Source organism: Bufo bufo, chromosome 6 (genome assembly GCF_905171765.1).
Source record: "Bufo bufo chromosome 6, aBufBuf1.1, whole genome shotgun sequence".
In the NCBI taxonomy this organism is placed as follows: Eukaryota; Metazoa; Chordata; class Amphibia; order Anura; family Bufonidae; genus Bufo; species Bufo bufo.
In genome coordinates this window covers 105,243,151-105,269,837 of record NC_053394.1, presented here as the reverse complement: position 1 = coordinate 105,269,837, position 26,687 = coordinate 105,243,151, and the positions used below count along the sequence as shown (strand labels likewise).

At 43.9% G+C, this 26,687-nt stretch overlaps 1 protein-coding gene across 1 annotated transcript in view; it reads left to right on the top strand.

The window, feature by feature from the left end:
• The first annotated feature begins 9,154 nt into the window (after positions 1–9,154).
• LOC121005356 (hexokinase HKDC1-like) overlaps positions 9,155–26,687 on the top strand; it is a 48,335-nt gene continuing 30,802 nt past the window's right edge. Inside the window, exons 1-6 of the mRNA XM_040438046.1 lie at positions 9,155–9,295; positions 13,791–13,953; positions 23,795–23,943; positions 24,426–24,542; positions 25,146–25,241; positions 25,457–25,556. Coding sequence (XP_040293980.1) covers positions 9,233–9,295; positions 13,791–13,953; positions 23,795–23,943; positions 24,426–24,542; positions 25,146–25,241; positions 25,457–25,556 — 688 coding nt within the window. The 5' untranslated portion in view covers positions 9,155–9,232. The remainder of the gene's footprint in view (positions 9,296–13,790; positions 13,954–23,794; positions 23,944–24,425; positions 24,543–25,145; positions 25,242–25,456; positions 25,557–26,687) is intronic.

Below are 26,687 nucleotides of genomic sequence, written 5' to 3'. Positions count from 1 at the left end.
CTTCTTCTCACGCTTTAGGGCCCCTAGAATGCCAGGGCAGTATAAATACCCCACATGTGACCCCATTTCGGAAAGAAGACACCCCCAGGTATTCCGTGAGGGGCATATTGAGTCCATGAAAGATTGAAATTTTTGTCCCAAGTTAGCGGAACGGGAGACTTTGTGAGAAAAAAATTAAAAATATCAATTTCCGCTAACTTGTGCAAAAAAAAAAAAATTCTATGAACTCGCCATGCCCCTCATTGAATACCTTGGGGTGTCTTCTTTCCAAAATGGGGTCACATGTGGGGTATTTATACTGCCCTGGCATTCTAGGGGCCCCAAAGCGTGAGAAGAAGTCTGGTATCCAAATGTCTAAAATGCCCTCCTAAAAGGAATTTGGGCACCTTTGCGCATCTAGGCTGCAAAAAAGTGTCACACATCTGGTATCGCCGTACTCAGGAGAAGTTGGGGAATGTGTTTTGGGGTGTCATTTTACATATACCCATGCTGGGTGAGAGAAATATCTTGGTCAAATGCCAACTTTGTATAAAAAAATGGGGAAAAGTTGTCTTTTGTCAAGATATTTCTCTCACCCAGCAAGGGTATATGTAAAATGACACCCAAAACACATTCCCCAACTTCTCCTGAATACGGCGATACCACATGTGTGACACTTTTTTGCAGCCTAGGTGGGCAAAGGGGCCCATATTCCAAAGAGCACCTTTAGGATTTCACAGGTCATTTACCTACTTACCACACATTAGGGCCCCTGGAAAATGCCAGGGCAGTATAACTACCCCACAAGTGACCCCATTTTGGAAAGAAGACACCCCAAGGTATTCCGTGAGGGGCATGGCGAGTTCCTAGAATTTTTTATTTTTTGTCACAAGTTAGTGGAAAATGCTGATTTTTTTTTTTTTTTTTTTTTTAATACAAAGTCTCATATTCCACTAACTTGTGACAAAAAATAAAAACTTCCATGAACTCACTATGCCCATCAGCGAATACCTTGGGGTGTCTTCTTTCCAAAATGGGGTCACTTGTGGGGTAGTTATACTGCCCTGGCATTCTAGGGGCCCAAATGTGTGGTAAGGAGTTTGAAATCAAATTCTGTAAAAATGACCTGTGAATCCGAAAGGTGCTCTTTGGAATATGGGCCCCTTTGCCCACCTAGGCTGCAAAAAAGTGTCACACATCTGGTATCTCCGTACTCAGGAGAAGTTGGGGAATGTGTTTTGGGGTGTCATTTTACATATACCCATGCTGGGTGAGAGAAATATCTTGGCAAAGACAACTTTTCCCATTTTTTTATACAAAGTTGGCATTTGACCAAGATATTTCTCTCACCCAGCATGGGTATATAAAAATGACACCCCAAAACACATTCCCCACCTTCTCCTGAGTACGGAGATACCAGATGTGTGACACTTTTTTGCAGCCTAGGTGGGCAAAGGGGCCCCATATTCCAAAGAGCACCTTTCGGATTTCACAGGTCATTTTTTACAGAATTTGATTTCAAACTCCTTACCACACATTTGGGCCCCTAGAATGCCAGGGCAGTATAACCACCCCACAAGTGACCCCATTTTGGAAAGAAGAGACCCCAAGGTATTCGCTGATGGGCATAGTGAGTCATGGAAGTTTTTATTTTTTGTCACAAGTTAGTGGAATATGAGACTTTGTAAGAAAAAAAAAAAAGAAAAAAAAAATCATCATTTTCCGCTAACTTGTGACAAAAAATAAAAAGTTCTATGAACTCACTATGCCCATCAGCGAATACCTTAGGGTGTGTACTTTCCGAAATGGGGTCATTTGTGGGTGTTTGTACTGTCTGGGCATTGTAGAACCTCAGGAAACATGACAGGTGCTCAGAAAGTCAGAGCTGCTTCAAAAAGCGGAAATTCACATTTTTGTACCATAGTTTGTAAACGCTATAACTTTTACCCAAACCATTTTTTTTTTTACCCAAACATTTTTTTTTTATCAAAGACATGTAGAACAATAAATTTAGAGCAAAATTTATATATGGATGTCGTTTTTTTTTGCAAAATTTTACAACTGAAAGTGAAAAATGTCATTTTTTTTGCTAAAAAATCGCTAAATTTCGATTAATAACAAAAAAAGTAAAAATGTCAGCAGCAATGAAATACCACCAAATGAAAGCTCTATTAGTGAGAAGAAAAGAAGGTAAAATTCATTTGGGTGGTAAGTTGCATGACCGAGCAATAAACGGTGAAAGTAGTGTAGGTCAGAAGTGTAAAAAGTGGCCTGGTCTTTCAGGGTGTTTAAGCACTGGGGGCTGAGGTGGTTAATGAGAGCCCCTCTGATCACAGATTTATGAGCCGCCCATACTGTAAGGGGGGAAGTGTTCTCCACCTGGTTTTCCACTAAGTAACTGGACAGAACCTTGTGTTCTGTCCCCACATGAAGGCGATTGAAGGTGTAACTGATAATGGCTTTGTGACTGTCCTACCTTCGTATCCAAGCAGTGGAGCAGACCGGACCGGCAGATGCTCAGGTTAGATGGATCCAGACGTAGACATGAGGATGCAATCAAACGTGGGGTTATTTGATCCAGAGCAGTGACATACAGTGATACAATACAGGAATGCAGTAGATGCTGTCATGTGGATGTCTTTTCTGAGGCTAACTGCTGAGGCTACTGCTGGTCAAAAACTGATGCCTTCACAAGCCAAGGTGTGTGTCTCCAGTCACAAAGAATGCAGCACTAAAAAAGGCTACAGGAAGTGACCAGGCCCAAGGCTGCTAAAACCACGCCCAGAGAAAACTTTATAGACAACGAACGAAGCGTGCAGCATACAAATTCCGGCCAGCAGATGGCAGCAGAGAACAATAGACTTAAACAACATAGGTAAAACAAGAAATAATACAGTGCAGAAATTCAATATGAAAGGAACAGCACACCTTGTGGATATCTTAAGGGATCACCAGATCCTGTATTAGATACTTATTCAATCGCCACTGCCAGGATTTGGGTGCTGGAGGCAGGATTCTCAAAGAAGCATGGAGCATAGCATGATCAGAGAAGGTCATTGTGTCGATCGAGGAGGAAGCTAAAAGAGGAACCGCTAAATGTCTTATCAGGAAGTAGTCTAACCTGGAGTAGACATCTCTTGCCGCAGAGTAATGGGTGTAGTCCCGGACGCCTCCATACATCTTGCAGTTGGTGGGAGTGTAGAAGACATCTGATATGATGGAGATAAGAATAGGCCAAGTGTGAAGCCCCTCTAGATACGTCTACCTGCGGGTCTATGGCGACATTTAGATCCCATCTGAGCAAGAGCACACCTTCCGCAAAACCATCTAATTACGATAGTATTCCCGCTAGAACCTTGTGTTGATTGGTGTTGGGGAGGTACACATTGGCTAGAGTGTAAAGTTGTCCTGCTAGATGGCCTTTTGTGAAAAGGTATCTACCATTATCATCAGTCTGAAAGTCTACCAGTTACCAGGGGGTAGATCTGGAGATTAGTATGCTTACACCCCTAGATTTTGATACAGAGTAGCAACTATGGTAAGAATCTGGATATCTGGGGGATTTGTAAGAGGGCAGTGCTCCCTTATGGAAGTGTGTTTCCTGTATGAATGCAATCTGTAACTTCTTTCTCCATAGAAGTCGGAGGATGGAGGACCTTTTTTATGGAGTATTCAGTCCATTTGCATTAATGGACGCAAAGTTGACGGTAGACATTCTTTCAGTCTATAATAGGGGAGAAAGAGAATAACACAAAAAAAAGGGGGGAGGGGGAAGAGTGGAAGGGCGGGTTAGGGAGTAGAACGAGAGGGCAAGGAAGATGACAGACGGGGATAGAGTTTTTTGAAGAACTCTATAGGATAGCTTTTTGAAAGCCAAATACCCGGTCCAGCTAATCCGGAGCGGGTAAAATAACAAGAACCCAAAAACTTGTGGAATAAACACCACTTAGCAAATCTCTGCAAGCCCACAGATGAGCCAACCAAGAGTCGCGTTACTATGTGGGGAGAGGGAGAGCAAATATAACTGCTATCCCTTCCCTGGGCCAGGTATACCTAAACAGTGTGGAACCCCTGGCTGAGGACAAGACATCTATGAGGATAGATTGCAACAAGACGAAATGGGGGACTGATAGTTCCCCACTCTGCTAGAGAATTGTAAGAGTCCCAGGTTGACTGGGATCTTTTCTGGGGGGGACATCTTGGGTCAAGACTAAACTAATCAGCCACAGTACCCGGTCGCCGGTGCCGGCTCCATGTGGGAATCTTTGTTAGGTGACTGTCTCCCTGGGGAGAGTCTGCGTAGAGACCTGTCCATGGGTCGTGTGGGAGGGACAGACATCTGAGGCATAAGAATAGGGACATCCAGACAGTTCGGTAGAGAGAGAGTGGTAAGTTCCAAGAACCTATCCAAATCCTCTGATTGGTCTGGAGAATGTAAAGCAAAGGATAGTCCATTTTTGCGGATGATCAGGTGAAACGAGTGTCCCCATCGATAAGTGGCTCTAGCTTCAGTGATCAATTGTAGGATAGGTTTGAGGGTGCGTTTCATCATCAAGGTGTGCCTCGAGACATCCGGTAGGAGTTGGATTTGGGCCCCCGCAAACATTGTAGTTCCATGTCTCCATGCCGTTGTAAGATCTCCTCTTTCTCCCTGAAGAAGTGAACCCTGCATAAGACATCTCTGGGAGCCTGGTTCTCTTTGCGTCTGGGACCCAGCACTCTACACTGCGTGCAGAATTATTAGGCAAATGAGTATTTTGACCACATCATCCTCTTTATGCATGTTGTCTTACTCCAAGCTGTATAGGCTCGAAAGCCTACTACCAATTAAGCATATTAGGTGATGTGCATCTCTGTAATGAGAAGGGGTGTGGTCTAATGACATCAACACCCTATATTAGGTGTGCATAATTATTAGGCAACTTCCTTTCCTTTGGCAAAATGGGTCAAAAGAAGGACTTGACAGGCTCAGAAAAGTCAAAAATAGTGAGATATCTTGCAGAGGGATGCAGCACTCTTAAATTGCAAAGCTTCTGAAGCGTGATCATCGAACAATCAAGCGTTTCATTCAAAATAGTCAACAGGGTCGCAAGAAGCGTGTGGAAAAACCAAGGCGCAAAATAACTGCCCATTAACTGAGAAAAGTCAAGCGTGCAGCTGCCAAGATGCCACTTGCCACCAGTTTGGCCATATTTCAGAGCTGCAACATCACTGAGTGCCCAAAAGCACAAGGTGTGCAATACTCAGAGACATGGCCAAGGTAAGAAAGGCTGAAAGACGACCACCACTGAACAAGACACACAAGCTGAAACGTCAAGACTGGGCCAAGAAATATCTCAAGACTGATTTTTCTAAGGTTTTATGGACTGATGAAATGAGAGTGAGTCTTGATGGGGCAGATGGATGGGCCCGTGGCTGGATTGGTAAAGGGCAGAGAGCTCCAGTCCGACTCAGACGCCAGCAAGGTGGAGGTGGAGTACTGGTTTGGGCTGGTATCATCAAAGATGAGCTTGTGGGGCCTTTTCGGGTTGAGGATGGAGTCAAGCTCAACTCCCAGTCCTACTGCCAGTTTCTGGAAGACACCTTCTTCAAGCAGTGGTACAGGAAGAAGTCTGCATCCTTCAAGAAAAACATGATTTTCATGCAGGACAATGCTCCATCACACGCGTCCAAGTACTCCACAGCGTAGCTGGCAAGAAAGGGTATAAAAGAAGAAAATCTAATGACATGGCCTCCTTGTTCACCTGATCTGAACCCCATTGAGAACCTGTGGTCCATCATCAAATGTGAGATTTACAAGGAGGGAAAACAGTACACCTCTCTGAACAGTGTCTGGGAGGCTGTGGTTGCTGCTGCACGCAATGTTGATGGTGAACAGATCAAAACACTGACAGAATCCATGGATGGCAGGCTTTTGAGTGTCCTTGCAAAGAAAGGTGGCTATATTGGTCACTGATTTGTTTTTGAATGTCAGAAATGTATATTTGTGAATGTTGAGATGTTATATTGGTTTCACTGGTAAAAATAAATAATTGAAATGGGTATATATTTGTTTTTTTTTAAGTTGCCTAATAATTATGCCACAGTAATAGTCACCTGCACACACAGATATCCCCCTAAAATAGCTAAAACTAAAAACAAACTAAAAACTACTTCCAAAAATATTCAGCTTTGATATTAATGAGTTTTTTGGGTTCATTGAGAACATGGTTGTTGTTCAATAATAAAATTAATCCTCAAAAATTCAACTTGCCTAATAATTCTGCACTCCCTGTATGTACATTTCTACCACTGCATCTGGTGGTCTGGAGAGTAGGGTATTGAAAATACAGGTAACAGCTTTAGGTAGGTCAGAAGCAGGTACCTACTCTGGTATCCCACGTAGTTTGATATTGTTATGGCGACCTTTATTTTCTTGATCATCAACTTGTAGAAGTATGTGTCTGTTCAACTCCCTCTGTGTCACTATATTTTCTTCAACTGCAGTAAGGCGAGAGTCTAGAGCAGAGGTGGCCTGTACTTGTGCAGGTAGCTGAGTAGCAACATTGCTCAGGTCTGACTTGACGGCTGCAATGGCCTGGTCTTGCTTGGATTCAACTCATAAAATAATAGCTTCCATGTCTTGCTTGGTAGGAACGTTACTAAGGAGGGACCAGATGTCCTTTAATTTCGGGCGTTTGGAGTGCCTGCTGCCCAAAGAGGAGGCTGAGGATGAGGTTTTAGAGCCATCAGAATAAGCATGGGTCTGGAAGATTGCAGGGGTAGACGAGGGGTCCAAGATGGTGTTGGGCACAGTATGGGGCCTGCGGTAAGTATCAGGTACAAAGTCCCGTGCAGTAGGGGAGAGGGTGCCCTGTTGGCCTGACTGTACGGGCGGCCCGTCCTTAGGCGGTGCGGTTATGTCCCCAGCAGTATCCTTATGAGTCGCTGGTATGGACGATTTGGGCGCAGGAGGATTTAAGAGATCCGCATGTAGCATGACACTCACCATCTCCAGCGAGGCTTCGGCCTCCGTCATTGTGTCTGCATGGGGTGTGCATGAGAGGGGCACGATTGCCGGTGCAACTGGTGCTGGAAGTCGAGATGTCGTCAGCTCTGGAGTTGAGGAGCTGCTGTGTAGAGCAGGGTTTGACGGGGCTGTCGGTGTGGTGGCGCGCTCTTCAGTCAGCGACATCTTGGGATCCGTCGTCCGGCGGCAGAAGCCAGAGCTTGGCTGAAGTACCGCGCAATATGGGGTTCTGGCGCCAGAAAAGAAAAGCCCCTGCGTCCAGAACGTCTGACCATCCTCCCTCCGGTTCAAAAATCCGGGTAAAAACGTCCAGGGGTGAGACTAGAAGGCCCAGGGTCTAGGAGCTCAGCAGAGTGCGTCCTCAGGGCAGCATGCTCAGGCCACGCCCCCTCCCAAAACCTGTATTTCTTACAGAACTATGGGTACAGAACACTAAAAAGTACACATTCAACACACCACCATTATCCTAATCATTTATTCGGTGGTGTGCTGCGTCCATGTCACAGATGAAAAAAACTGAAACAAAACACACACGCTGTATAAAAATTTACATTTTTGGAGGTGGTCAATGTGCATCTAGCACTTTTTGTCAGCCCCATTAAAAAAAATTGCTTATTCTTGTTCACAAAAGAGACAAGAATAGGACATGTTCTATCATTTGCAGCTCAGCCACACAGATGTGGTCACACATGGATGACAACCATGTGCTGTTCTCATTTTTTGCAGCCCCTTAAAAATGAGTGGGTCTGCATAGGATCTCCAAAAAATGCGGATCAGACACAGACCAAAATCACAGTCATATCAATGTGCCCCTAAGCTGATGTTTTTCTACCCTTAGGCAATTGTTACATGGCCACGGTCAGTGTTTTTCATCAGTATCTGTAAGACAAAACCAGGAGTGGGACCTACAGTGGAAAAGTATGCTGGAAAGATTTGTGCTTCTTGGGTTATTGACAGACTCCTGGCTTTGGCTTACAATACCAATAAAAATACAGAGCAAATACTAAGTGTGAAAATTGCCCAATAGATGATTTATATCAAGTCCCATGACTGTCTGATAGTCCAGAGTATTGGATAACCTGGCACATACCAGGTCCCATTAATGCCATATTAAATGGGTTGTCCTACGAAAAATATTCTACATTTTTCAAACCAGCAGCTCGATCTGAATACTTTTGTAATTACAAGTAATTAAACATTTAGTATAGGCGCTGAGTTATTCAATGAAATCTATCTGTATAGCGCCACCTGCTGGTTTGCTCTTTTTCTAATTTCTCTGTCCATCTCACTGAGGCGGACGCACGCGCTCAGTTCCATCCTTCAACTGCCACCAGCTGCAGTAGAAAGCACACACCCTGAGAGTGCATGCCCCTTGAGCTGCCATCTTGAATTAAATTGAGCAAAGCAATTGGAGAAATGAATGAGGAGATCTCTGGATCCATGTGAGGTACAGGGCTGGTTCAAAATTTATTAGAAAGAGATGATCATGTGCTATATGAGGTCTGATTTAAATTTTTTACATTAATCATGGGATAACCCCTTTAAAATAATTCTACTAAATAAGGTTCTGTTCATGCATCGTTTTCCATTCAGAGCATGCAGTATGCTGGGATGTTTCCTGATGGGTGAACAGAAACCCCTAACTAGAGATGAGAGAATTTCATATTTTGAAATTCATTTGTGATTAGTTTACTGGTAAAAGCAGAATTGCGTTATGGATTCCGTTACCACGAACAATAGCACAATTCTATGACGGAATGCATGACGGAGAGCCTTTAGAGGCATTCCGTTATAATAGAAGTCTATGGGCTGAATAACTGATCCGTCCCGTTTCGGTTATGCAGGTGTATAAATAAATAAAAATATGTGAATATAGCCTTATCCTTTCAAAATCTTATAACCTGTGAAATGTTTTGTTCTAGTAGAGATAAGCAGCGTCAGAAATATAGTACATGGCAATTTCCCCTTGGAATGGACATGCATGCTCGGCCTAGAGTTGTCACACATGGACCATGAGAATGTGTCTGTGCATATGACTCATTCCCCACAGCTTAATCAATATCTAGTCCCAGCAATAAACCCAGAAAAGAGCGTTAATGATTGAACCAGCAGAGCTAATCACTGCAGCCTCTGTCTTCACAATTTTCATAGTCCTCTTGTAGCAAACGGATGTGGACCCTTCTACATTAGAACTTTACTTTAGAGTTTTTTACTAGACTATTCCTTTATACTCTTTGGTCTAAAATGTTTGCGGTACATTTAGTGTCGTTCTGGTTCACAAAACTAAAAGAAGATCAGATAAAGAAGGTAAGCAGCGTCCTTTCATTTTCTTAATGTGTCAACCTATTTATCAGTTCATGGGGCAGAACTGGGATTAGTGACTGAATGGTTTTGATCTCAGACTTATGAATTGTGGTGCTATAGTATGTCCTGAATGTGGTCCCGATACAGCCCACATATACCTTCACTCAGGACATCAGGTCTTTCAGAAAATGGCAATTGAAATACCTAATCGTCATAGTTGTGCCTCATTTTGGGGCTAGCTGAGGGTGTGGGTGCTCAGTTGGGGTGGACTTAGTTGTGGTATGAATAGTGTAGGTTAGGGCTCATGCAAACAAACGTATTTTCTTTCCTTGTCGGTTCCATTTTTTTTTGCAGACCGTATGCGGTACCATTCATTTCAATAGGTCCGCAAAAAAAAAAAAGGATTTACGCCATGTGCATTCCGTTTCCATATGTCAGTTCAGCAAAAAAATAGAACGTTGTCCTATTATTGTCTGCATTACGGACAAGGATTGCACTGTTCTATTAGGGGCCAGCTGTTCCGTTCCGCAAAATACGGAATGCACACGGACGTCATCCGTATTTTTTGCAGACAGCCTTTATTTGTTTGTAGTCAGCTCATTTTAAAATGTTTTAATGGAGAACTCACTGCTTTTATGCCTGACGTGCTTTTATGCCTGACTATTGACGTTGTATGCCGCTACGGCGTTCACATGCTGAAAGCAAAATGCTGCAACCAATGGTTTTATGTCCAGCAAAGGACGACATCTGGTCTCACAATCAATGCCACCAGAGGCAAAAATGTTCCCACAGAACACTTCAGAACATCAGCTTCTCTCCAGCATTTTTAGGGCTCATGCCCATGACCGCATGTATTTTGCAGTCCGCAAAAAACGGATTCCGCAAAAAATACGGATGACGTCCATGTGCATTCCGTATTTTGCGGAACGGAACAGCTGGCCCCTAATAGAACAGTATAATCCTTGTCCGTAATCAGGAGAATAATAGGACATGCTCTATTTTTTTGCTGAACGGAAATACGGACATAAGGAAACGGAATGCACACGGAGTAACTTCCGTTTCTTTTGCAGACCCATTGAAGTGCATGGTTCCGCATACGGTCCACAAAAAAAACCGGAACGGACATGGAAAGAAAATACGTTCGTGTGCATGAGCCCTTATACTGCACCAGAGAGAATCAAAATTAAGCGCCAAAATATAAGTGTGGGGGGTCTCTAACTTAAATAAGTTCACGTTTTGTAATGCATCTTGTGTATTAACATGATGCTTAAAGGGGTTGTCTGGATTCAGAGCTGAACCCGGACATACCCATAATTTCACCCAGATAGCCCCACAGGATCGTGCAGGACAAGGGCTCTTTTATTTACCATAACGCACTGCCGGGCAGAGGCTTCCGCCCAGCAGTGTGTTCGGTGACGTCACCGGGTCTGATGGGCTGGCTTTAGCGCTGCCCTAGCATTTTTACAGGTTCGTCACCAGAACTCCAGAAAATGCCTTTGACCTGCGCGATTCAGTGCAGGGCAAAGGAGAGCATCGGAGCATGAACTGCTTCGATGCTCAGGTCAGGGGGGCTGCCTGGGTGAAAATGGGGGTATGTCTGGGTTCAGCTCTGAACCCCGACAACCTCTTTAAGATGATTCACTCAGCATTAAAGGGATATTCCCATCTGGGCATTTATGACATATTGATAGGATATGCCATAAATGTCTAATAGGTGCAGGTCCCACCTCTGGGACCCACTGCAATATTAAGAACAGGGCCACAGTGAAGAGGATGCTGCACTGGCTTCGCTATGTTCAGCAGTCCCATAGCAGTGAATAGAGAGGCTGTACACAGAGGCGGCCTGACCATAGACACTACAGGGAAATTTCCCAGTGGGCCAGTGCCCAGAAATCTGGAACTTATACACCTGGCTGGCAGAAGAAAGTGCCCTCCTGCATTCAACTGTATTGCCTTCCACAGGTGGTGGCACTGTGTATTTGGTTCTCCTGGAGCAGTATTTCTTGCTGCACTACGGTATTGCTGGTCCCACCTACTAAAATTGGATCCTCTATAACATGGGTCAACTTTTATATATATTTTTTCCAATCCTCCCACGGTTGCACGTGTGCAGCATCCACTTCACTCACTGCTCTGAGGTTTCCAAAAATAGCTTGACTATTTGTAGAGGTTGCATAGCAGTGAATGAAGAAAGCCGCGTATGTGCATTGGCATCTCTGTTTGTGGTGGGGCCCTGTTCTAGAGATAAAAGCAGGTCCCAGAGGTGGGACTAACATCCATCAGACATTTATGGCATATTCTATCCATGTGCCATAAATGTCCAAATGTGAATACCCCTTTAAATAAAAGAAAAAAACTCTTGTTTTGTTGGCAAACATTTAGGGTACGGCCACACAGTGAAGTTTCCTTATGCAGTTTTGGAAGCCAAAGACAGGAGTGAATTAAAAAAAAAGAGAAGTCGTATCTGTTCTTTATACTTTCTCTCCTTTTATGAACCACTCCTGATTTTGGCTTCCAAAACTGCACCAGGAAACCTGACTGCGTGGCCGTACCTGAAGAGAAAAAGAGAAAATAAATATTTGCATAGTTAAACTGGTAGAACAAGTTCCAGACACATCAACATCTATTGTCCCTTTCTAGGTAAACAGAAGGCAGGAAGTGTCATGTCAACTGAAAGTGGTTGAAAATTCCTGGTAGCAAATAAATCGAACAATGTTTCTGTCTCCTTGTTGGGGCCTTTCTTAAACATTAGAAACTACCTAGATTGGGGGCTATAAAAATTCCTGGTAGCAAATGAAGTCAACAATGTTTCTGCCTCCTTGTTGGGAGCTTTCTTAAACACTAGAAGCTACCTAGATTGGGGGCTATAAAATGTTGTTCATGGTCAGTAGCTCTATTTGGGTGGACTGTAAGAAAACATAACGTACACTTGTGTCGTCATGATGCATGGGTTTTGAAGTTACTATGATGCGCTTGTCAGCGCCAAGAAGTCTTTCTAGATCACATTCCTTTCCCAATATAGACTTTACACCACTGCCTTAACATTAAAACCACTGACGAGTGAAGTGAATAACATTGATCATCTCGTATTAGAAGTCAGGGATTAGGAACAGTCACTTCTTGAAGATGATGTGTTGGAATTATTAAATGTAGATAAGGACAAGGATCTGAATGACTTTGACAAAGACCAAGTTGCAATGGCAAAACGACTGTCTCCAAAACAGCAGGTGTTCTGGGATGTTCTGGTGCACAGTGGTTAGTAAAAAAAAAGTACAACCAGGAACTGGCAACAGGGTCATGGGCACTGAAGGTTTGAGGAATTACATTTTCTCCTATATCTTATGGATGACTTGGTGTGTATGCAGCACTTACCTTGGAAGACATGTCACCAGGTTGCACTAAAAGACAAAGGCAAACCAGCGAGGCAGTGTAATCTTCTAGGTAATGTTCTACATTGTAACCTTAGGTCCTATAGTCTTACCTCAACTTTGTTGTAGACCAAATACACCCCATCATAGCAGTGGTATTTCATTGGCAGTAGTGTCTTTCAGAAAGATAAAGCCCTATGCCACACAGCAAAAATTGTTCAGAAACAGCTTGAGGAACATGACAAAGTGTTGACTTGGTCTCCAAGTTCTCCACGCCTCAATCCAATCTAATATCAATAGTGTATGCTGTTAAAACAAGTATGTACTTTTTGCACATCATCACCCTGGTATCTTCTATAAAGTTTCACACTTAGAGGGCTTCAGCTTGAGCTTAGTGACTAGAGAAAATGTTCTTGTTTTTAATTTCTGATAATTTTGATAATTTCTGGTCATTGTTCTCTTAAGTTCTTTATGTATGTACTGGTCATCCCTAAAATACTGAATATTTGCAGTAGTCTGTGATGTTAATGTTTGTGTGAATTATAAGTGTACAAACACTGGAATCAATTATCAGGATATTTTCATGATTTTCCCAGAACAAAATAGATCCGGATCACTGTTCATACATGTTTCAATAAATCACTAATTAGAACTTTGTTTGTGGTTGACCAGTTTTATGTATTTATTTATTTATTTTTGTACCTTTTTTTTTTTTAGTTATTGTTTTTATTAAGTATTGTTTTTACGAACGTTTTATCAATTTTTTTATGCAATGCATTAGGGAAAAACATCAAAAGCATCTGTGTTCTATCTGTGGTTTCCACTGACCCATTGAATGGAATGGGCATGTTCTCTGTGCAAAACACAACAAAGTAGTGAACGCTCCTTTATTCTGTTTTCCTGAGGTCCATAGAACAAATGATGTTTGGATGCCCCTGGTTTTTGTTCACAATCACTGATGGAAATCCCTTATCAAACATTGACTGTGTGAAAGCGCCCTAAGCCCTAACTCACATGAGGCATTGAAAATGTTATGAAAGGTCGAGCCTTGTGCACCCCTTGTAGCTGCTATGCCCTGATGAGAATTTATTGATTAAATATTTTAACGTCGTTTAACTGTACACGTACAGGTTGATCGATTCTTGTACCATATGCGTCTGTCAGATGAAACTCTGATGAATATTATGGCACGTTTCCAAGCAGAGATGGATAAAGGCCTGAAGAAAGATACCAACTCAACCGCTTCAGTCAAGATGTTACCAACATATGTCAGGTCAACTCCTGATGGATCTGGTAAGTGGTTCACCATACAAATAGCAGGTATGATATAACATGATATCATAACAACCTTAAAGGAGTTTTCCAGGATTATCATAATCATGGTCTATCCTCAGGATAGGTCATCAATATGAGATCGGTGGGGGACCAACTCCCAGGACCCACGCCAATCAGTTGTTTTAAGGAAGCCATGATCTTGCAACTTACCAAGCACAGTGCCATCCATTTGGTAGTGGCTGTGCTTGGTATTACAGCTCAGCTTCATTCACTTGAATGGGTCTGAGCTGTGCCTAGGCCATTTGACCAATGAACATGATGTCACATGGCCTAGGAAGAGGCCTAAGCACTCACAGAGCTCTGTGGCTTCTTCATACAGTTGATTGGTGGAGTGCCAGACCCCTGTGAATCTCATATTGATGACTTATCCTGAGGATAGGCCATCAATATGAAAATCCGGATAACCCTGGACACTTCCACAATAAAAGGGTATTTTTTTAAGTCAATATTCACATAAAACATTTATATTTTTGGCTGTTCTTTTTTTATTTTGTTAGTACTACGACATTGAACATGAAATACAACAATATGTCTTTCTGTAGCATTAGTCTCAGGAAGATAACATTTCTCAAAAGAAGTTTTAAAGGGATGGATTAATCTGCTAGGTAATCCTCACTGGAATAATAGGTGGAGGATCGGAATGACTGACCAAATGGCAGCTTGATGTACTCTTGATAGGCCTAGAAAACATGCCCACAGAGGAGGAGCAGTACATTGATTATGGAATTTGCGGTACTCTTATTGAGTCATCACTCCTCACTCTTCCCTTTACTAAGTGATACTCTCTGCTGGGCTAAAATATCAGACATTTATGGCATATCCTGTAGATATGCCATAAATGTGCCAGATGGGACAACCCCTTTGAAGACACTGAACAGGAACTAGTATCCATGGAGTGCAAACTGTGATCTAGGGAAGACATCCCAAATCCAAAGGTACAAATGGACCAGCACTCGATTCCATGGAGCTTGTGACTTTGTTATTGCATCAATATGTATAACATGTGACACGTTTTGGCTCAGACACGTGCCTTTTTCAAACATACAAATTCCCAGAAGTGAAAATACACCCTTTAAATAGCCCACTACCAATTGATGACCATGGTGATTACTATATACAGTCGTGGCCAAAAGTTTTGAGAATTACATAAATATTGGAAAAGTTGCTGCTTAAGTTTTAAAAATAGCATATACTCCAGAATGTTATGAAGAGTGATCAGATGAATTGCATAGTCCTTCTTTGCCATGAAAATTAACTTAATCCCAAAAAAAAAAAACTTTCCACTGCATTTCATTGCTGTCCTTAAAGGACCTGCTGAGATCATTTCAGTAATCGTCTTGTTAACGCAGGTGAGAATGTTGACGAGCACAAGGCTGGAGATCATTATGTCAGGCTGATTGGGTTAAAATGGCAGACTTGACATATTAAAAGGAGGGTGATGCTTGAAATCATTGTTCTTCCATTGTTAACCATGGTGACCTGCAAAGAAACGCGTGCAGCCATCATTGCGTTGCATAAAAATGGCTTCACAGGCAACGATTTTGTGGCTACTAAGATTGCACCTCAATCAACAATTTATAGGATTATCAAGAACTTCAAGGAAAGAGGTTCAATTCTTGTTAAGAAAGCTTCAGGGCGTCTAAGAAAGTCCAGCAAGCGACAGGATCGTCTCCTAAAGAGGATTCAGCTGCGGGATCGGAGTGCCACCAGTGCAGAGCTTGCTCAGGAATGGCAGCAGGCAGGTGTGAGCGCATCTGCACGCACAGTGAGGCGAAGACTTTTGGAAGATGGCCTGGTGTCAAGAAGGCCAGCAAAGAAGCCACTTCTCTCCAAAAAAAACATCAGGGACAGATTGATCTTCTGCAGAAAGTATGGTGAATGGACTGCTGAGGACTGGGGCAAAGTCATATTCTCCGATGAAGCCTCTTTCCGATTGTTTGGGGCATCTGGAAAAAGGCTTGTCCGGAGAAGAAAAGGTGAGCGCTACCATCAGTCCTGTGTCATGCCAACAGTAAAGCATCCTGAGACCATTCATGTGTGGGGTTGCTTCTCATCCAAGGGAGTGGGCTCACTCACAATTTTGCCCAAAAACACAGCCATGAATAAAGAATGGTACCAAAACACCCTCCAACAGCAACTTCTTCCAACAATCCAACAACAGTTTGGTGAAGAACAATGCATTTTCCAGCACGATGGAACACCGTGCCATAAGGCAAAAGTGATAACTAAGTGGCTCAGGAACCAAAACGTTGACACTTTGGGTCCATGGCCTGGAAACTCCCCAGATCTTAATCCCATTGAGAACTTGTGGTCAATACTCAAGAGGCGGGTGGACAAACAAAAACCTACTAATTCTGACAAACTCCAAGAAGTGATTATGAAAGAATGGGCTGCTATCAGTCAGGAATTGGCCCAGAAGTTGATTGAGAGCATGCCCAGTCGAATTGCAGAGGTCCTGAAAAAGAAGGGCCAACACTGCAAATACTGACTCTTTGCATAAATGTCATGTAATTGTCGATAAAAGCCTTTGAAACGTATGAAGTGCGTGTAATTATATTTCACTACATCACAGAAACAACTGAAACAAAGATCTAAAAGCAGTTTAGCAGCAAACTTTGTGAAAACTAATATTTGTGTCATTCTCAAAACTTTTGGCCACGACTGTACAATTGTCCATGAAAGAAATCACCAACAATGATTTATTAGCCTGGACTTAATGGATCCAATGTAGATTCAATGCTGTACCTGTTGATAGAATGAATAAATCTAATGTACTATTATAAAACATCATTATAGAGGCCTATTTGGTCCATATTTGAAAACTAATAAATACAATTCTAAGAAAACTATTTAATTCATATTCCCATAGTTTGCAGTCTATGGATCCAAAAGGCTTCTAATTTTTTTTTTTAAGTAGCACACTGTTACCTCCTCTCCTAAGGCTGCGGCACTTACTCTATGATCTGCAACCGCAATTGCGATATTCTATGTCCGCAATGCTCATAATGATAAAAGGTACTGGTAGGAGTAGATTCTTCTATCTAATCGTAGACTTATGCTTAGGAAATGGATCCTTCAAACGCATGGATGTCTCACCTACAGCCACAAAGGCATTTTAAAATATATATTTTTAAAGTATAAGCCTACGATGAGACAGAAAAATCTACACCTCCCAGTATCTTATCATTTTAAATGTTGCAGACATAGGATATCGGAATTGCGATTCCAGATCACAGAGCAAGTGCCCCAGCCAAGAAGAACAGTGTGTTATTTAAAAAAAAACTAGACGCTTTTTGGATCCATAGGATCCATACTTTGGAGCCGATGGTTCTTAATCGTGATTATGAATTTAAAAAAAATTCATACATTTTTTAATTACTTTTAATATATGGATCAACTAGGCCTCTATAATGATGTTTTATCATAGTACATTATATTTACTGAGTCTATGAACAGTTACAGCATTGAACCTAAATTGGATCCATTAAGTCCAGGCTGGTGGAATACATCGTTGTTGATTATTTTTTTCATGGACAATTTTATGTAGTAATCACCATGGTAATGTGATGTCGTCAATTGGTGGTGGGCTATTTAAGGGGTATATAACGCATCAAATGTTATAGATATCGATTTGATTGATGCCGACCTCTTTGTGCCCTTATACATGGAGTGACTTCACAAAAAATGTAAAACTATTCTCCAATTTTTCATTAAAAAAATTACACAGAATATTGACATATAGGTTGTTAATACATATAATAATTTTTTATAGAATTGTCCCCCTATTAATTAAGATACATTGGCCTGGTGTTATGGGACCCGGGGCGGCAGGCTTCTGTTCCCCAGCGCCGCCGGCGTTCCCCGATCTCACTGCAGCACGGACGCTCGCTGCGTCCTGCTGCGCTTCCTGTTTCCCGGCGTCTCCGCGTTGTCATGGTGACAGGGGACGCGGCGCGCCCAGCCGCACTCCTCCTGCAGGAGTAGTCGGCGTTACCCGTCACCATAGGAACCAAGAAGGGCTGAGCGCCGAGCTAGGCGCTCGGCTGCAGGCAGTGAGGATGTGTCATGTGATGCTGGCCACGTCACATGATCCCTTTCCTCCACTATTTAAACAGGCAACCTGCTGGCCACAGGTTCCTGTGATTGCGTCACTTAGGCTGAGTACATACAGTACAGACCAAAAGTTTGGACACACCTTCTCATTCAAAGAGTTTTCTTTATTTTCATGACTATGAAGGCATCAAAACTATGAATTAACACATGTGGAATTATATACATAACAAACAAGTGTGAAACAACTGAAAATATGTCATATTCTAGGTTCTTCAAAGTAGCCACCTTTTGCTTTGATTACTGCTTTGCACACTCTTGGCATTCTCTTGATGAGCTTCAAGAGGCTCTTGATGAGCTTCAAGAGGTAGTCACCTGAAATGGTCTTCCAACAGTCTTGAAGGAGTTCCCAGAGATGCTTAGCACTTGTTGGCCCTTTTGCCTTCACTCTGCGGTCCAGCTCACCCCAAACCATCTCGATTGGGTTCAGGTCCGGTGACTGTGGAGGCCAGGTCATCTGGCGCAGCACCCCATCACTCTCCTTCATGGTCAAATAGCCCTTACTTTCAAAGTTTTCCCAATTTTTCGGCTGACTGACTGACTGACCTTCATTTCTTAAAGTAATGATGGCCACTCGTTTTTCTTTACTTAGCTGCTTTTTTCTTGCCATAATACAAATTCTAACAGTCTATTCAGTAGGAATATATTTATAAGGCAAGAAATCCCACTTATTAAACCTGACAGGGCACACCTGTGAAGTGAAAACCATTTCAGGGGACTACCTCTTGAAGCTCATCAAGAGAATGCCAAGAGTGTGCAAAGCAGTAATCAAAGCAAAAGGTGGTTACTTTGAAGAACCTAGAATATTACATATTTTCAGTTGTTTCACACTTGTTTGTTATGTATATAATTCCACATGTGTTAATTCATAGTTTTGATGCCTTCAGTGTGAATCTACAATTTTCATAGTCATGAAAATAAAGAAAACTCTTTGAATGAGAAGGTGTATCCAAACTTTTGGTCTGTACTGTACCTGCGTTACTGCATTGTTTGACCTCTTGGATTTGACCTTTGTCCGTCTTCTGACCTGCCTACTGCCTGCTCCCTTAGTATTGTCACTACCTCCTGGATTTGACCTTGGCTCGTTCTCTGATTAGTCTCCTGCCTCTCCCTTTGTACTGACGCGACCTCACGGACTGACCTCGGCTAGTTGACCCGCTTTTGCCTTCCCCACCAGGGGGTACCTCCGCCTTTGTTTGCCTCCCTGTCCCACCGTCCGGATTCGGCACGCGTTTGCCGTTCTCTGCCTCAGCTGTTCGTATCCTTCTCTGTCTCTGTCCTCTCCGCTCTGCGCTTACGTAGGTCAGGGACCGCCGCCCAGTTGCGCCCCGTCGCCTAGGGCGGGTAGTGCAAGTAGGCAGGGACAGAGTTGGGGGTGGCAGTCAGGGGGGCGCGCTTCCTCTCTACTTTTCCCTAGCGTGACACCTGGGTCCTGGAGGCAAATGCAATATACAGTACTACTGTACAAAAGGTTTAGACGGATGTGGATAGAATGTTGCAAAGTAAGAATAGTTTAAAAAATAGAAGTGTTAATAGTTTATTTTTTTTATCAATGAACAAAATGCAAAGTGAATGAACAAAAGAAAAATTTAAATCTGATCACTCTTTGGTGTGAGCACCCTTTGCCTTCAAAACATCCTCAGTTCTTCTAGGTATACTTACACACAGTTTTTGAATGAACTCAGCAGGAGGTTGTTCCATGTGCCTATGAGCGCTCCCATGGTCCCGGCCACCAGAGATGTCAGCGCTTTTTCCTATAGTGTGCAAGCATGGCCACTACTGATGGATTGCAGGGTGGTCGTAACCATGGAAATAAGAAGTTTATAATGTGATTAAAAAATGAATCCAGTCAGCAAAGGAGGCACTATGGAAAATCACAATACATTAGTAACTTGTATTAACTTCCTCTACAGAATAAATGCTACTTGCTGAAGTGAGACCAGGGCCGGCCTTTGGGGTGTGCGGGCTGTGCGGCCGCACAGGGCGCCATAGCAACAGGGGCGCCGGTTGGCCGACCGCTCGCAATGTAATATGCGGCAGGCGAGGCGGCACTTGTGTTCTCCCTCGGGGGGCGGGCCCCCCGCCCCCTCCATCTCCCCCTACCCTGTATTTAGCAGGGGGCGCCCGGCGCCCGTTGCGGTTTAAAATAAAATAAATTAAAAAAAAGTTGCTTATATAAGTTCGGGCGGCCGGCAGCGCCCCTCATGCTGCGCCGCCTGAGCGGCTGAGGCTGAGCGCTTGCCGCTCTAAAGAATCCTGCCTGCGCCGGCTGTGTGCTGTTAATGTAGCGTGGCCGAGCTCTGTTCGATCCGCAGTACAGGAGCTTTTGTTTCCTGTACCCGGCCGGACTGACAGGAAGTGCTCACTTAGTGTGCACTTCCTGTCAGTCCGGCCGGGTACAGGAAACAAATGCTCCTGTACCGCGGATCGAACAGAGCTCGGCCACGCTACACTAGAGGTGGAGGTGGGAGTAGAATGAGAGTGACAAGGGGGGAGGGGGGAGGAAATAATGAGAGTGAAAAGGGGGGAGGGGGGGGGGAAATAATGAGAGTGACAAGGGGGGAGGGGGGGAGGAAATAATGAGAGTGACAAGGGGGGAGGAAATAATGAGAGTGGGGAGGGGGGGGGGAATAATGAGAGTGACAAGGGGGAGGGGGGGGAAATAATGAGAGTGACAAGGGGGAGGGGGGGGAAATAATGAGAGTGACAAGGGGGAGGGGGGGGAAATAATGAGAGTGACAAGGGGGAGGGGGGGGAATAATGAGAGTGACAAGGGGGGAAAATAATGAGAGTGACAGGGGGGGGGGAATAATGAGAGTGACAAGGGGGAGGGGAAATAATGAGAGTGACAACAAGGGGGGAGGGAGGGGAAATAATGAGAGTGACAAGGGGGGGGGAATAATGAGAGTGACAAGGGGGGGAAATAATGAGAGTGACAAGGGGGGAGGGAGGGGAAATAATGAGAGTGACAAGGGGGAGGGAGGGGGGGAAATAATAAGAGTGACAAGGGGGAGGGAGGGGGGGGAATAATGAGAGTGACAAGGGAGGGGGGGGGAATAATGAGAGTGACAAGGGAGGGGGGGTGGAATAATGAGAGTGACGAGGGGGGGATAATGAGAGTGACAAGGGAGAGGGGGGGGATAATGAGAGTGACAAGGGAGAGGGGGGGAATAATGAGAGTGACAAGGGGGGGGGGTGGAATAATGAGAGTGACAAGGGAGGGGGGGTGGAATAATGAGAGTGACAAGGGAGGGGGGGGAATAATGAGAGTGACAAGGGAGAGGGGGGGAATAATGAGAGTGACAAGGGAAGGGGGGGGGAGGGGGGGGAGAAGAGAGTGACAAGGGAGTCCGCAGAGCCAGACTGCAGCCAGAGACCAGATCATCTTATTGTCCTGGTGGTAAGTAGACAATGCAATATGTTTATTATTTAATTGTTTAGTTATTAATACTACATTGGAAACTAATTTTCTCAGCTGGACACCGGCCGACACTGCGCATGCACTGGGAGCCTCACCAGCGGTTAGGGTAGGGAAAAAGCACTGGCCCGTACGTAATTTTTCCCTTCCCTAACCGCTGGTGAGGCTCCCGTTGCATGCGCAGTGTCGGCCGGTGTTCAGCTGAGAACATCCATCCGATCACTGCGCCTGCGCATTGGCCCATAGTTTTTCCCTACCCTAACCGCCGGCGAGGCTCCTGGCGCATGCGTACTCTGCTGTGAAATTTCCCTAACCTGTCGTTGTGCGCCTGCGCGGCGCTGCACACCTCCTCACGTCATGTCCGGTGCGACCGGAAGTGACGAGGGTAGGGAAATCTCACGAAGTAGGGAAGTATGACATTACACCGGCCTTTGGGGTGTGTGGGCTGGTAACTACTTGGTTGGATAGTCAGTCAGCCTATGCCATGATGCCAGCAACAAGCAGTGTTTTTTTTTTTTGGGGGGGGGGATGGGCGCCACAAGGTTAGCTCGCACAGGGCGCCTGAACACCTAAGGCCGGCCCTGAGTGAGACAACCCCTTTAATGACACTGGCTGTATGTATAGGGTTATTGTTCTTCTGCAGAATACATTTTAATTTTAATTACTAAGGCTAGTTTCACATTTGCCTTCCAGAGTTCATCATATCCCACATAGCTGGATACTGCCTTTCCAAGCCAGAGCCCATTGACTATAATAGGACTGGGCGGGGATCCAACATGTTTCCCATATTAGTGCCCGGATTGGGCCAGACAAAAACTGGGGCAAGCACCATTCTTTTCTCCAGCCGATTCCTGGCTCTAATGCTGGAAACAGGCCAGATCCCAGCCAGGTTCCATATAGTCAATGGGGTCTGGTGGTGCTCCGTTTATCTGCCAAAACAGCCTCCCAGATTGTTTTAACGCTAGTTTGAAACAGGCCTAACACTTCTTTTTTGAAAGCATCTTTATTTTGCAGCATTTTTTCCTATAGAGTTGTATGTTCTGTCCATTGTTGCATGGGTTTCACACTTCAAAAGTATTCTCATAGGTCGCCACTTGGGTTTTTGAAAGTCCATATTGACCTGAATTGCAGTTCAATGATGAGGTCAAAGGACTGACCTGTCATATGCATTGTGAGCCCTGGAAGCTCAAAAAGTACTAATACGTATGTGAAAAGTTGGCTGTGGACTAAAGATTACTGGACTAATGGACCCAGAGTGGAATCCACAGCTCTAAGCGATGCTAACTTTTTCCAGCATGGAGCACTGGTTACGTTGAGTTTTTTTGTTGTGGATTATCAGATATATAACTTTTCTGGTATTTTAGGGTACATAATAAACTTTGTTAGTGGATTGGGAGGGGTGCTGTGGTAGACACAGTCCATGCATACATACATATGCCTTGCTCATCCAGACTCTGGAGCCATGAGGTGAGATGTGCTGGCCGGTCATTACGTCCACATAAGTCCATGCATGAGATTAGTAATTAGAGTAAAGCAATCATTCCACTAGCCTTGTTAGGGCCTCAATTAAGACATTGTTCTCCCAGCTACTGCTTCCATTATGTGGATGGTGACGGTAGACCAAGTAGTGCAGTCCCCACAGGGGGTCTCACGTGTAGCCTCGGGTGAGGGGCTCGGCCTCAGGGAAATACATTCTCCAATGCACAGTTAGCATTAACGGAGGTGTTCTCAGGGGGACGAGCTCAAACCTGGGGGTGGCAATGGGGTACTTAGGACATTAAATAGAGGATGATGGGGTTGTTAAAGGATGGAGTTGGATCTATCCGCTTCAGTCGTGGTGTTCGTGGTCTGGATAAGCTTTGGCTGTGACTGCAAAACACACCAGCGGGTGATACTAAAGCTATGAGCCAACCTAAAACATTGGGAGACAGTGGGTAGAGCCTGGTATGGGGCAGCGAAACTAGAGGTCCCAGCTTGGAATATCGTGGATTGGGTCTCAGAGGGTGTCCACCCGTGTCCAGAGGTGCAGCTTGTCTGGGCCATCTATCTGCATTTACTGTATAACTGTGGACGAAAGATTAAAGACAGATGCATCGTTATCCTGCCTAGGTGGTTAATACGACCCACAGCCTCGGATCCTCGCAACGTATTTGTTTTATAGGCAGTTGTCACTCCTTCAACTTTTACCCTCTTCTTAATATCTTATTTATGCTCCTACTCAGTCCCAGCGATATCTTTAGTAATAATCTTCCTTTATCTTTTGCCATATAGAAAAGGGGGACTTTCTTGCCCTCGATCTCGGTGGTTCAAAATTCAAAGTTCTTAGGGTGAAAGTATCTGAAGATGGAACACAGAATGTTCAGATGGACAGTCAGTTTTATCCAACCCCCAGTGAAATAATAAATGGAAGCAAAGCTGAAGTAAGTCTGACCCACATGTACAGTCATTTACAAAGCACTATTTTGTGTATAATGTGTGAACTATGGAGGTCATTTACCATCAGATATATGCCATATATCTGTCGCAGATTGTGGTGCAAAGGTTATTTGCGCTGTAATCTGTGACTTTTCCCCGTTCACACCAGGTCAAAAAAAGAGGGCGTGGTGTGGGTGAGGAAGGGGGCAGACTGCCAAGCCCGTCTCATTCATCATTTTCTATGCCTGTTTTAGGCCTAGAAAATGGTCTAAATTTAAGCCAGCAAGTTAGCTGTCTTACATTTAGATCGGTGTTGGATGCACCAAAGTCATGTATTGAGCGGCGGATCCACCGCCAGCGCATGGGGTTATTAGGACCAGCGTTTAAAACGCTGGTGTTAATAAATGACCCCCTATATGTCTATACAGTTACCACTCTTTATATGAACATTCAAATTCACATAGTGACCATTTCATTGCATTTCCAGCTCTTTGATTATGTTGCGAACTGTCTGGGTGATTTCATGAAGAAAAGACAGATAACAGAAAAGCTTCCACTCGGTTTCACCTTCTCATTTCCTTGCAAGCAGACCCGACTTGATGAGGTGAGATATTTATTGAGGGTTTTTTTTAGTTACCAAGCAGAGCCAATTTGATTAAAAGGGTTGTCTGACACTTAACTCAAACTTACGTAAGGTGCTTACAATAAAGTAAAAAAAGACACTTACCTCTTCCTAACATTTGCGTTTCGGTGCTTATGTCCTCACTTCTGGTCTCCTGTGGACCAGAATTGTGACATCCTGTCTTTTGTAACATAGACCACTGCAGTCATTCGCTGGTGTCAGTGGTCACAAGGCACTTGGAGACACATCACTGCTGTGGTGCACATGACAACGAACAAGATATCACCCTTCTGGTCCACAGTGGACCAGAAGCAGCTGGGAAGGGACCGTCAGTGCTGGAACAGATGTGCTTGGAAAAGTTCCAACCCTTAATTAAGGCCTCATGCACACGACCATAAGCATTTTGAAGTCTGCAAACCGTGGATCTGCAAAATATGGAAGTGGTCCATGTGCCATCTATATTTTTTTGTTGACCCATCGACTTCAATGGTTCTGCAGTCCGCATTTTGGAGACAAGTTTAGGACATGTACTCAATCGTGTGCATGAGGTCTTAGTCTGACTTCATACTTTATGATTTTTTGTAGGGCGTCTTGATATCATGGACAAAAGACTATAAAGTAAGAGGAGTTCACCAAACTGATGTAGTAAATACACTGAGGAAAACGCTGAAGAAGAAAAAGGTATGTTCCAAAACCCACTTCTTATAGTGATGAGTAGATCAATATTCTTCTGACAAAGTTGTTCAAAGTGATGAATAAGATTTGGGATGATCTACAGTTCTACAGCCTCCTACAAGAACCATTCGGCTATGGGGATGCCTATGATACAATGCTGTACATTTTATACAATGCTCTGCCAAGTTTCTGTTTGATTGTGAAAACTGTTCTCTTGTCAGTACACCAATGTGGATGTCCTGGCTTTGGTGAATGACACAGTAGGCACCATGATGACCTGTGGATATGATGACCAGTTGTGCGAAGTTGGCGTCATTGTAGGTAAAAGAATTTAATCCGTTTTACTCCAGTATTGTAGGATATGAAATACAACTGTGCTCATTAATATTACAGCTCTATTATCATCCAGCGTTCCTGACTCCTGCTCTGTATTACTTTGCAGACTGAGCCTATGGGGGAGGTGACTGGTATCCATGATGTGAAAGTACTTATGCTTCTACCATATTTTTCCTAATAATGTCCAATTGAGAGGGATCTGACCGGCTGTAATCCCCTCCAACCACTAGACCAAAGTGGTGCTGGGAAAGTGCTAGGCCATTTTGTCTCCTGTTGACTCTGATTATTTTGGAGGCCCTATAGTCAGATCTTTATAGCTGCTTTCTAAGAGTTGCTTCCACTTCTTTTTAGCGATATGAAGGGAGGAGAAGCGGCTACCATGGTTGTACCTCTGCCGATTGGACATTGGTGCTATATTCTATTGATATGCTGTCAATGTCTCTGCAGGGACAACCTCTTTGGTCTGTGCCCAAATGTCAAGGAACTGCTTTGGCCATATACATTTGTGATTACAGATGACCTGTAACCTCCCCTGACATGTCTGTTTGAGTAACTACTTGCATCCCCCATGTATCTGGATAATCTATTCTTATGTCTCTGTGGTGTGCCATTCCTTTATTATTCCTGATAGAAGTTATGAATGAATTACTAGCCGTTTTCAATGAAGGTCCAGCTGGGGGTGTCCCTGCACAGTTTGACACTGGAAGCACTGATTGGATAGTGTCAGACTGTGCAGGGACACCCCCCCCCCTCCAACTGGTAACACTCTTCTGGCCCTTCATTGCAAACTGCTAGGAATTAATTCATAACTAAAGGAATAGCACAACATACAGACATAAGAATAGATGCTCCAGAATTGGTGTTATATGGGGAATGCAAGTACCGGTAATTGCTAAAACATACATGTCAGGATAGGTGACAAGTCCTCTTTAAGGATGGACATACATAAGCATGTGGGATATTTGTTCACTGCTGTACAAGATCTGTACACATGGCATTGCTGTGTGCATGGTTTCCAATAGGGTGGGTTATATTTATTTATTGTGGCACCGTATATGGTGAGTGGAGATGTGCCCTCTCCATTGCCAGTCAATCTTTAATATCACTCTGCTATTC